This window comes from Hippopotamus amphibius, chromosome 13, assembly GCF_030028045.1.
Source record: "Hippopotamus amphibius kiboko isolate mHipAmp2 chromosome 13, mHipAmp2.hap2, whole genome shotgun sequence".
NCBI classification, from domain to species: domain Eukaryota; kingdom Metazoa; phylum Chordata; class Mammalia; order Artiodactyla; family Hippopotamidae; genus Hippopotamus; species Hippopotamus amphibius.
The window spans coordinates 81,869,253-81,882,072 of record NC_080198.1 but is presented as its reverse complement, the minus strand read 5'-3'; the positions used below and the strand labels follow the sequence as shown (position 1 = coordinate 81,882,072).

General features: G+C 34.9%; 1 protein-coding gene across 2 annotated transcripts in view; it reads left to right on the top strand.

Moving 5' to 3' along the window:
- The window catches only part of ANK2 (ankyrin 2), a 235,942-nt gene that overhangs the window by 53,933 nt on the left and 169,189 nt on the right, over positions 1-12,820 (top strand). For both annotated transcript variants that reach the window (XM_057704400.1, XM_057704401.1), the window contains exons 3-4: positions 2,824-2,922; positions 5,094-5,192. In XM_057704400.1, coding sequence (XP_057560383.1) covers positions 2,824-2,922; positions 5,094-5,192 — 198 coding nt within the window. The remainder of the gene's footprint in view (positions 1-2,823; positions 2,923-5,093; positions 5,193-12,820) is intronic.

Sequence of the window (12,820 nt, the reverse complement as noted above, 5' to 3'; positions counted from 1 at the left end):
AAAATTTTGGTCATACTCTTGATGACTTTTTAAATAAAATGCAACTATACTGCAATGATTTGTAGTGGAATCTTTGTGACCCCCCCCAAAAGGTACTTTGTCCTCGTAAAATTCTTTTAACTTAGAGCCCCAGCCTTGTAATTAATGAATAAACCTGGCCAATTATTAAGAAAATGTTTTATCCTGTTCTGCAGATTTAAATGTTTTCTATTTGTGTTTCTTTGTGTGTGTGGAAATAAGATTGGCTACATTTTGGATTCGTGCAAAGAAAACTCTGGAGTAAACTAAGATAAATAGTTTGACTTTGGAGTCCTTCTTGGCTAACATCTCCTGAAATTGTTTAATTTAAATATATATTTGAACTTCATAAGTTTTTAGATTGTGTCAACTATATTCTATTTGAGATGGTGTCTTGTTACCTTTGTTAACTTTTTAAAATGTTTTCGTCAATATTTATTGAAACATGAACATAGTACGTTTAATGTGCTAACAGTGTTGTCTACAGCAAGTTAAAGCTTTCAGCTGAGCTGATGCTGTAGAGTGAAGGGAGGAATATCTCTCAGAGGGGAGATTGCGAAGAATATTGTAAATACTCTAACCTTCAGAAAATTGGACACTCATGTAATCCAATAAAAATTTACACCTTTAAAAAGTCTTAATTCTCAAACCTTTCTATTTTAAATTCATAGAAATTTATGTTCACAATGCACTTTTGAGATCATTTTCAAGCCAGCCTAGCGGTAAGAATTGAGGAAAAGTAAAGGCAACTTCTTTTTTTTTTTTTTCAATTAATTTATTTATTTTGTTGGCTGTGTTGGGTCTTTTTTGCTGTGCGTGGGCTTTCTTTAGTTGTGGTGAGTGGGGGCTACTCTTCATTGTGGTGCGCGGGCTCTTCTTTGTCATGGCTTCTCTTGTTGCGGAGCACGGGCTCTAGGTGCGTGAGCTTCAGTAGTTGCAGCACATGGGCTCAATAGTTGTGGCCCACGGGCTTTAAAGCGCAGGCTCAATAGTTGTGGCGCATGGGCTTAGTTGCTCCGCGGCATGTGTGATCTCCCTGGAGTAGGGATGGAACCCGTGTCCCCTGCATTGACGGGCGGATTCTTAACCACTGCGCCACCTAGGAAGCCCAAGGCAACTTCTTATAAGAAACACCTTAAAAAAAAAAAAAAAAAGAAACATCTTAAAATGCAAAATTATTTAAATATTAATTTGCTAGGCTATTTCAGCAATTCCCAGTGACTGGAACTTTTGATTCTTACAGGCAGAAAGAATGGATCCACTCTCCAAAACCTTTAATCATGTTACAAAGTAAAAGATTTCTTCCTGTAAAAAGCTTCAGAAAACCAATAAATGTCATGCTGAAGAATATACAAAATAAAAAGATAATCAGGAAAGTTAAAGGCTCAAACATCATCAGGCTTAGATAGCTCCTTAAAAATTCCTACCCAAGAGATATACTGCTTTCCCTTCCTTGTCTGTTAGAATGAGTTTACTGTTTGTGAAGTAGATTACCTCTATTTAAATACTTCCTATTGCCAAAGAGACTGGGTGCTGAGTAATTAGCTCAGAAAACAACTTTAAAATATAATGCTTTCCTTGGTCTGGTAAAGGGAGTTAAAATTAATTTTAATACTGAGATATGTGTATAAAAACAGGTGATTGAACTTGGTGTACCTCAAAAAAAATAAATTAAAAAAATTAATTTTCTTTGTTGAATCATTTGTGTATAGTCAATACTATTAACATCATTTGCATACTGGTAGAATCCAGGGGTCATAAAATTTCATATTTTTCAAGTTTTTATTATATTGTCGATTCATTTGTTAAATTTTCTAGGAACACACATAATCATAAATTTCAAAAGTGCTTTAATTCTTGTCAGTAAATATATAGAAACTATGACATGAATGTATTAATAGTACAATTATGTTGGCTACTCAAAGTTAAATGTTGGTGACAAACCAAGATCATGTTTTGCAAAGAAGAAAAACAGGTATTACTTTATTTTTGAGTCAAATATAAAAGCCTGAATGCTTTTCATAAGAAAATCATTAGAAAATAAGATATGCAGTGACCACAAATAGGAAATTTGCCATGAAGCAACTTGTGCTTGTATTTGATTCTTCCTATATATATGACAAGATCTGCTTTCAAACTTAGTATAATATATATAAATACCATATTTAGTGGAATTTTCAAAGTTTTTTCAATGCTATGGTGTATAATTAATTTTTAAGGAATTTAGAAACCAGATATTACAGTATTATCATAGATTATAAGATAAATTTTAAATTTTTGAAAAAAACCCCTAAGACAAATCAGCGACATAGTGCTAAATGTTTGTTTAAGTATAATGTTGCCCTTACAAAGTTGTTACCTTAGAAATTGTCCTATGACACTTTAATTACATTTTATGAAAGAGACATTTCTCTCCTATTTGTTAAAAAGTAAGATTTATTTAAAGCTCTTCATGTTCTAGAAATTGGACAGAATTTTATTTCTGGCTGGGACAACAAATGAAACAGAGTTGCTCTTTTTCTTTCCTCACTGGAAAGGTATTTAGATATTTCTTAGTCTAAAAAGAAAGTTTGTTGAAGTTGAAGATTCACACTTCTAATGAATATTTACCTCTTTGCTTCTCTGAATCAAAATCACTGGAAATTAGTCTTTCTGAAATTAATCGCTTCAAGCTAATGCAAAAAGAAAGAGAAGAAGAGGAGATCAGAGTCTGTCTATCCTCTGGGTTATATACTTGCATAAGGCCAGCAACTGTCTGCCTCATCATTCCTCCACTTCTGAGGCCTTGTTTCCTTCTTTTCCCAGAATGGACTCAATGCTCTCCATCTGGCTGCCAAGGAAGGCCACGTGGGGCTGGTGCAGGAGCTGCTGGGGAGAGGGTCCTCCGTGGATTCTGCCACTAAGGTAATGTTCATGCTGGTAGGATTTATTTTCTTGGAAAAAAAGAAATGATGTAAAGCTTGTTTTCCCTGGTTGTACATTCCAGAGGTTTGCTGGAACATCAAAGATTCTAGAACTGAAATTGAAACTCTGTCCATTAAACTTTGCAGTGTTTGAATGGTTTCCTTTAGGGACTTAGAGGCTGAAGAATTCTGTATCTCTAGATTCTAGTATTTTATCTTTTTTCCTTTGATTCACATAGAGGCTAGATGAATATAATCCTCTGTACACAAAAGTACCTATTTTCTCAAGGTTAATTCATTTTTTAAAATAAATTGATGTAGTGAACTTCTCAGTGGAAATGAACAAGTCATTTTCATGCTTTCATTAAGTTGTATCTCAATGTATTCATTTAACTTGGTAAGAGAATATGCAGATCCTTTATACTCTAACAGAAAAGAGATTTTTGGATCATGGATTGAATTATTAGGGTAAAATTAGATTTTGTCACTTTAATGTGTGTTTGTAAAGAAATTGGACTCATTTTTAAAGGAATTTACAAGATGCTTGGCCTACTAGAACCTGTCACTTCCTTGTTGTTACTGCTTTTGGTAAAATATATTTGAATCCTGTCTTTGGGGAATCATTTCAGAAACAACAGGTATTTTAAAAAATATCATTGGTGGTGACAAATCCTTATCTTTAGAAGGTGAAATTTTAATTTGGAAAAAAACAGTAGCCAATCAGAATCAAACCATTTGACCAGGGCTGGAGCATGGCAGTTTGGTTGTAGGAGATGCAGAGAGAGGTGGCAGGCACTCAAACCCCCAACTATGTCATTAGTCTAATCAGGGATAGACAAAAAGAGTGCTGGAATAAATTAGGAATATGGCCAGTGAACTTGAATTTCCAACACCTCATGCATGATTGCCAAAATGTAGACTGACCCTGCTCACAGTATAGTATATAGCAGTTCAAGAGGAAATTTAAAAACAAAAACTCTTTGGCAATTTCAAAGAAGTTAAAATATGTTTGCTGTATGCAAGAAATTGCTTACTTTAACATAAAGAGAGAATAAACATTTTTATTAACATTTCTCTTGATAACATCAAATAAATGTTAAAAAAATATTTAAAGAATGTCAGTTTGAAAGTATATCAGATTATTTGCTTCCCCTGAGTTGGTCATTATTAATATAGTCATTAAGCCAACCAACCACTTTTTCTTGCTTAACTCTTTATATTATTATTGTTTGTTTCCTTGCCTTTAAACTCTGTTGATGTTTTAAAATATAGGTTCATTTTTAATCACAGATTACAATTGTAGAATTTTAAATCCAGAAAAAAATCTCATTAAACCTCCTCATTTAAAGATAAGGCAACTAAGCCTTCAAAATAGTATGAGTGGCTAAAGGCCCACAGTGAGGAGATGGCAAAAAGAGAACTAGTGTCCCAAATTTATGGCTTTGAATGTACAGATTTGTTTGTTTTTTCTTTTCCTTTTTGTTATTTGTTTTACTCCCATCATAGGCATCTTTTAATCTCTTAGCCTATATTTCCCTTTCATGATGGGTTTAAATTCTTTTTTAATTTTGTTTGGTACTGTTGATGATAAATTTTGATGTAGCAAATGGTAGAAATTATTGGTAACATTGTATAGTTCATGTAAAATTTATTTTATTCCCCAAAATATTTTGAACAACCATATACTCCAATTACTCGAAATACAACTATGAATTGTCAGTTTCTCTACCACTTAAAATTCCTAGGTTTCTCTGCAAGGTGAAATAAATTCAATGGTTCAGATAAACTTTTTTTTTTTTTTAGTTATTTTTATCTTGGGGTAGGACTCTTTTGTTGTGAATTAAATAACGTGAATGGTAATATTGTCACACACACACCACGCACGCACACACGAAGTACACACATCCCAGATTATTTGATTCAGTAAGAACTCAGTCTTTCCATGGTCTTAACAGTAAACTGGAATTGTGCAGGACAGAAAAGGAAGACACTGTATGTGATGGCCAATGTTTTGATGGTAAAAATTGTCTTTTCCTAAGGTGGGCTGCAATCTTGATAGAATGACAAGTTTTAACCACTTCAAATCATCAGCAAAATTGAAAATACCTATACATTTCGATTTCTTCAAAATTGGGAGCCTCCAACATTTACTATTTTATTTCTCCAAAACAGAAAGGAAACACTGCTCTTCACATTGCATCTTTGGCTGGACAAGCAGAAGTTGTCAAAGTCCTTGTTAAGGAAGGAGCCAATATTAATGCACAGTCTCAGGTATTACATTCAGATTTTCTCTGATGTAAATGAATTTAATTTAGAACAGCCTTGTGAAATTGATTTAATGGGTTTAGCCAGCTGTTGGGTAGATAAATTTACTATAAACACTCTGATTTATTTGACAAGTTATTTTATTAACTTATGCCATGACATTTCTTATTTTCGTGATGTATCACCATCTCCCTCTTTTTTTCTAGCTTTCCTTTTTCTTTTTAATTTATCTTATTGAAGTATGGTTGGTTGACAATGTTGTGTTAATGTTTACTATACAGCAAGATGATTCAGTTATACATATTCTTTTTCATATTCTTTTCCATTATCGTTTATCACAGGATATTGAATGTAGTTCCCTGTGCTATACAGTAGGACCTTGTTGTTTATCATATAGAGATATAATAGTTTGCATCTGCTAATTCCAAACTCCCAATCCATTCCCCCCCGCCACCCCCTTGGCAACCACAAGTCTCTTCTCTATGCCTGTGAGTCTGTTTCTGTTTTGTAGATAAGCTCATTTGTGTCATATTTTAGATCCCACATATGAGTGGTATCATATGGTATTTGACTTTCTCTTTCTGACTTACTTCACTAAGCACATCATCTCCCTCTTAATATAACTGAAAATTTGACACGTTCATAGTCTAGCATTGTCTTTAAGCACATTAAAGAAGAATATATAGTGTTTTTTCTAGAATGACAGTGACATCTGTGAAAGATGAATTATTCATGCAAGTTATGTTGCTCTATTAAAACCTTGTCTCTCCTTAAATTTTAAGAATTCTCAAAACATTTGTATTCCAGTGCGAAATCCGCTATAAAGTGGGAATCACACTACTTTGGGTACTTCGCACATAAAATGTGGGCTTTACAATGCTCCTAAGGGAAACAGGAAAATTCGAGACCTACAGCTTTCTGATGAATGTAATAACAATTATATAGAATAGGGAATGATATTCTTAAAATGAAATTAAGGACAATTTTAAAAGCATAATCAAAATGATTCATACTATAAATTTGATCCCTATTTTTTTCTAGTTAAAAGGGAGAAAGCTTTTGCCCAAAGCTTTACTGTTAGTATTTGTTATCTATTTATGCAGAAATTGAGGTTCATATCTTTATAATCAAATCCATTTCTTCTATTTTTTAAAAGTTTTTAGCCTTTCTAATAATATAGGCCACACCATGCAAGCTATTGGCAAAATAAACCAGTTCCTCTCTATCCATCCTTTGGGCCTTTGAAAGCTTCTGTATAGGAATATCTGTTACCTCTGTAGTTCATGCATTCATCGTGTAGACATGGCTCCACTTGTGTAAATGGCACAAGTTCTGGACCCATAAAATTCTATTGGGGAAGAGTTAGAAACAACCCTGTTTTCTTTGACCTTAATTGTTGGGAAGAATCTGTTGAATTTATGACAGACAAGACGTTATCCATTTTATCTCTATAATATCATGCTGTTTTGAATAACCACATTTTCCCCTTTCAACACATATCTTTAGTTAAGTGCACATCAGTATTTTAGCACTTATTGAGAATATGCCATATTCTAAAATCTTTGTTAAATGAAATTCTTTAAAAATCTGGTATCATCCGTAAAGAAATCTGGTATATTCTATAAACTATAAAAAAAAAAAAAAAGGCATCTTGAGCTTAGAGACATAGGACACTACAAAATTGACTGCTCCAAAGTAAGGGATAAAACCTTTTCTTTATAGCTGGAGAATATCTTTTTGCTTTAGAGCAGAGGTTCTTAAACTTTAGCCTGCATCACCTGCAGGGCTTGTTAAAACACATGTTTCTGGGCCCCACCTCAGAATTTCTGATTCAGTTCTGATGAGGGACCTGAGAATTTTCATTTCTTACAAGTTCTCAGGCAATGCTGATGCTGCTGGTCCAGGGACCACACTTTGAGAACCTTTGCTTTAGAGAAGGTAAGAGAAAACTGAGTGTAAGAATATTGCAGTAAGATTGTCTAAATATAGATTCAACTACATGCACGAATCAATAGTTTGTGTACCTAAAAAAGCATGGAAATGAAAGCCTTCCATTGCCCGTAGGTGGTTACTTTTGACAGGAAGTTCACATATATGTTGGTGCTATTAATATGTATAAAAAGAGCTTGGTTACTTTTCTCAAAATGACTAGTTGAACATAGTGATTTCCTAAAAGTTGACAGGTATCAAATACTGCAAGGTGAAAACTTGTTAAAAATTATATCAGTTATGATACTGTTTTGTTAGATATTATATGCTTTGGAGACTTTTCAGGGAAAACAAGCTAAAACTATTAAATTAGTGATTTGCTTTCAGTGTCAATGAGGCTCTTCTTTATAGTCACAATCATGCCAGATACTAAGAGATCTTAAAGGAAAATTTACATTATTGTTGAGATTAAAATAATCTTTATTTGTACTGTACTCAGCTCTATTTAGATTTGTATTGTAGGAAATCCTGACAGATAGTTTCACACTGATTTTTATATGGTGAGAAAGTTTTAATTTATATTGTGAGAAAAATTAATAATTAAAATTTAGGGTGTTTTCTGAATGCCTAAGTCATTTGATAAGACCTATAACATCACTTGCTATTAAATTTAGGTAACCATCATTAACAATTCATAAAAATTATTATTACTTAGAATATTTTATAATTTAGTAATTGAAATTAAAATTCCAGGATTTATATAAAACAGGTTGATTATTTTGCCCTGTAAAATGTGGGCAAATGTGAAATTTGTGTGAGCAAATTCCAAAGGTATGGTTTTAAGGATTTTTGAGGGGGAATGTGATCCCTTCTTCATGTATGATTCTTGTTGATAGTGTCTTGTTTACGATGCGAATTTCTTGTGTGCCAGCAGTGAATGTCAGGTAAATGGTTAGGAGCCATACTCTTGATAGTTGGACAATCACTCCCTTTTGAGAACTAGAAAAAGGGCATAGGAATCCGAGGTGCATAACATATATTTTGAATTTTGTACTCAAATTATACCTTCTCCTACCTCTCTGTAAGAACATAATGCAGAGCAAGTGCAGAATAGCCTGTTACTATAGGAACGTGGGTGACTGGAGAGTAGTTTGCATTTGACGAACTTCTGAGTTATTTGGACACGGGGCACTAAGGTTGTTATCGAATGAAGGCAGTAGGAAACTCTCTGAAAAGCTCCAGGGAACCATCACTCAGTAAACATTTACAGGCTCCCAGGTCATGGGGATGTAAGCCTCTGTGGATTTTCTCTGCAGTCTCTACATAAGCTATGAGAGTCATAGGAGGCTTACCTTCACGTGGCACAGTGCCAATTTTGGTAGGCAGTGTCCTTAATTCATGAAGGATTCCAGAACACTAGCAGGAGCAATTTAAGTGTTTTACATAAAATTATGTGATTGATGCTATAACAGTCAACAAGTGTTGGAGTTCTGTGCTCAGCAGTGGTAACAGTGTTGTCTCTCCTGTGTCAGTTCTTGGTGTGATTTTTTTTTTTTTTTTGGTATAGTAGATGCCATTTTATTTTTTTATTTTTTTTTTTAATTTTTCTGATTTTTTAATTTTTTTTAATTTTTTTTTTATTTTTTTGGGGGTACACCAGGTTCAGTCATCTGTTTTTATACACATATCCCCGTATTCCCTCCCTTCCTTGACTCCCCCACCTCGAGTTCCCCCCACCCTCCCTGCCCCAGTCCTCTAAGGCATCTTCCATTCTCGAGTTGGACTCCCTTTGTTATACAACAACTTCCCACTGACTATTTTACAGTTGGTAGTACATATATGTCTGTGCTACTCTCTCGCTTCGTCTCAGTTTCCCCTTCACCCTCCGCCCCCTCCCATACCTCGAGTTCTCCAGTCCATTCTCTGTATCTGCGTCCTTGTTCTTGTCACTGAGTTCATCAGTACCATTTTTAGATTCCGTATATGTGAGTTAGCATACAATATTTGTCCTTCTCTTTCTGACTTACTTCACTCTGTATGACAGACTGTAGTTCTATCCACCTCATTACATATAGCTCCCTCTCATCCCTTTTTATAGCTGAGTAATATTCCATTGTATATATATGCCACATCTTCTGTATCCATTCATTTGTTGATGGGCATTTAGGTTGCTTCCATGTCCTGGCTATTGTAAATAGTGCTGCAATAAACATTATGGTACAAGTTTCTTTTGGGATTATGGTTTCCTTTGGGTATATGCCCAGGAGTGGGATTACTGGATCATATGGTAATTCTATTTGTAGTTTTTTAAGGAACCTCCAAATTGTTTTCCATAGTGGCTGTACCAACTTACAGTCCCACCAACAGTGCAGGAGAGTTCCCTTTTCTCCACACCCTCTCCAACATTTGTGATTTCCAGACTTTGTGATGATGGCCATTCTGATTGGTGTGAGGTGATACCTCATTGTGGCTTTGACTTGCATTTCTCTGATGATGAGTGATGTTGAGCATCTTTTCATGTGTTTGTTGGCCATCTGTATGTCTTCTTTGGAGAAATGTCTATTTAGGTCTTCTGCCCATTTGTGGATTGGGTTATTTGCTTTTTTGGTATGAAGCTTCATGAGCTGCTTGTATATTTTGGAGGTTAATCCTTTGTCCGTTGTTTCATAGGCAATTATTTTTTCCCATTCTGAGGGTTGCCTTTTAGTCTTGTTTATGGTTTCTTTTGCTGTGCAAAAGCTCTTGGTGTGATTTTAAGCCTTGCCCCGACCTTGTAGCTCTCTGGCTTGGTTCTTTGGCCTCCTGGATTTAATGGTGTGAAGATCTCACCAAGACCTCAGTGAAAACTGTTTTGGTGGAATAATGGGGCTGGAAGTGGAATTAGAGTGATTTGAGGAATGCTATTTGCCTTGAAGGTGGTTTGCTTGCTTCCTGAAAATGCAGGCGTGTTCACATAATCTAAGCATATAAACATCCTCTAAACAGTCCTATATAAGTAATGCTGGGATGCTTTTCAGCTGCCTGTACAGATATTTGTTTGTCACTTTTATAACCTGTAAACCTATTAGACTCAGAGATATGACTTTTAAAAATTGTTCCAATTATATGTTATCAAAGAAATTATATTTTGAGAAAGTTTTAAAAGTATTCTCAGAGTGATGAGTTTCTTTAAATTCTGATAGCATTTTTTGCCTGTTGATATTTGCCCATTTCAGATTTATTTTTTAAATGTATATCTACAGTTTCTGCAAAGTGGTAAACTTCTTGGGAGCAGATAATTTTTCTCATACTTCTTTATAGTTTTAGGATTTGGCATAATGCCTTGCTTATTTACAATGGAGGCTAAACATATGCATGTATCCTCTTCATGTGTAAGAATTAGCTTTGGTGTGTATTCCAATCATTCCTAACAGTAGATGTTAATATTAATAATAGTACAAATAATAATATTGACTGCCAGGCACCGTCTCTAATGCATTGCATGCATTCTCTCTTCTGATCTTCACTGACTCTGTCACTATTAAATGACAAACTGAGACAGAGATGGTTCACTTACTTGCTCATAATTTTCGTCTCCAGACAAAACTGCTTCTCATCATTCCCATAACAGTTCTACCTTCACTACAGCCCCAGAGAATAATTTTTAAAATTCCTTTTTCTTTTGGCCCAAACCCTATTAAGGTCCAAGTAAGCTGATCTTCCTTAAGTAGAATCCATGCAAAAGGTTTAAGGTGAAAATTTTTTACTTACTACTTTTTGTGAACCATAAATGCTGTATCTCTGCAAAATACTCAAAACATGAACCATGTGCTATTGCTGCCAAGGAAATCTGGCCTGAGAAATCTCCTCTCTTTAATTTTCTGTGCCAAAATGTGACTTCTTTTCCTCTAAAAAGAGCATTTTTTAAAATCTTTATTATAGTCTCCATATATAAAATTAGTAAAATCAGAATGACCGCTGACATAAACCAAAGTAACTTAAAATATGTATTTGGTTTTCGATTTTATAAAGAAAACTGGTGTATGTTATTTATTTTTTAACACAGCTTAAAAAGCAAACTGTGTCCTAGAGTAGGTAATATCTCCATACCGCTAAGTAAAATTGTGGAGTGTGGGGAGAGTAGAACTTGTGGTCAGGTGTAGCTCTCTGACTATCTTTTTACCTTATTCGGTGGAGCCTGTGATGTTTGAGTTCCCTGACAGTTAGAGAGGAAAATGTGACTTCATTAGAAGAAAGGATGGGCTAGAAGCTCCCATGAGACTCTTTGAGAAGTATATGTCCATGGAGCTGAGTGTGGTTTGGAATAGATTCCAGATGCCAAAGAACTACAGCCCAATGGTAATATCTTGCACTTAGACTCTTCATTTTAAAAAAGTGTTTTCATGTGTTATTTAATCTCATTTTGTCTTTATAATGATGTGAATCAGCAAAGGTTATTCTCATTTTGGATATGGGGACAATTGAGGCACAAATAAGAAAACCAAGGTCTTATAACAAATTAGCAATGAAGCCATAAACCCATGGTCATTTGGTATGGACCCCTTCCTTCCAGTAATCCTCAGCACACTTCACGGTTTCCCATTAAGCGGTCTCTACGCCTTTTGTCTCCTTTACGGAGGTCCAAGACCCTACTTACCTCCCACGAGAGCCAGGTCCATGGCTTAAATGCTATCCATCCTCCCCTGGTCTGGTCACTCGGATGCTGGGAATGCTAAAAACGTTCCACAAAAGCTAGACAAAGGGATTCATTAGCACTGCGACACTCACGCATCCATTTTCCTAGAGCGTTCTCTTACCAAACAATTTTTGACACAGGGAAGACTACTTTCTGAAGTGTGGTTTGTGATTGTTTTGATTCATTTTTCTTATCTATCTCTACATTGTTCTTCTTTTTCCTGGAGTTTCTTATGTTGTCAAGTCCTTTGGTGAGGACTTCAGGAACACTATATTTTTCTTTTTATTTTAATGGTAAGTGAGTCTAAATAAGAGATGCTGGTTTGGTATGCTCGATACCATATTTTACTGAATTTACTTCTATTTACTTCTTGAATCCTCTTGCCTATGTTATGCTCGCTACTCTGTTCATTCAATCCTGGAAATTTTATTCCAGAAGAAGACTTTCCTATTTTGAACACAAACATGATTAGGCTGTTATTTTATTAGCTTTCAGATGTTCATTTTATGACTAGTAATGCCAGTTGCAACACCACATGACCATTGATTACACCCCCAGGATTTTAGGGGTGCATACACCCACTATATGCAATGATAAATGTCTTTTCAGGTGTAGCTTCCAATACTTTTCTCTTCATTGGCACTTACCCATTTTCACACATAATTTGAATTGGGTTGTGAAGAGGAAGAAAACCTACACAGTTGGCCACCAGGCCCACTATACTGAATTGCTTCCATATGGCCGGAGAGCCATCCTTGGCTCTCAAAACAAAAACTCATAATGGAACATTCCGTTCTCTCTCTCTCTCTCTCTCTCACACACACACAGAGCATAAAATGGGATCCATGATCACAGATTCCAAAAAAGGTTTTGTTTTCAGCTTTTTTCCCCTGACTATATACATATGGTTCTTTCTTAATGAGGTTCTTGGTTTTTTTCATTAGGAAAATTACTATTGTAATACAAATTCTCTAAAGTTAAGGTGATGGCATGTATTTGCATTTGACCAGAGTTAAGAGACAAGTCAGAA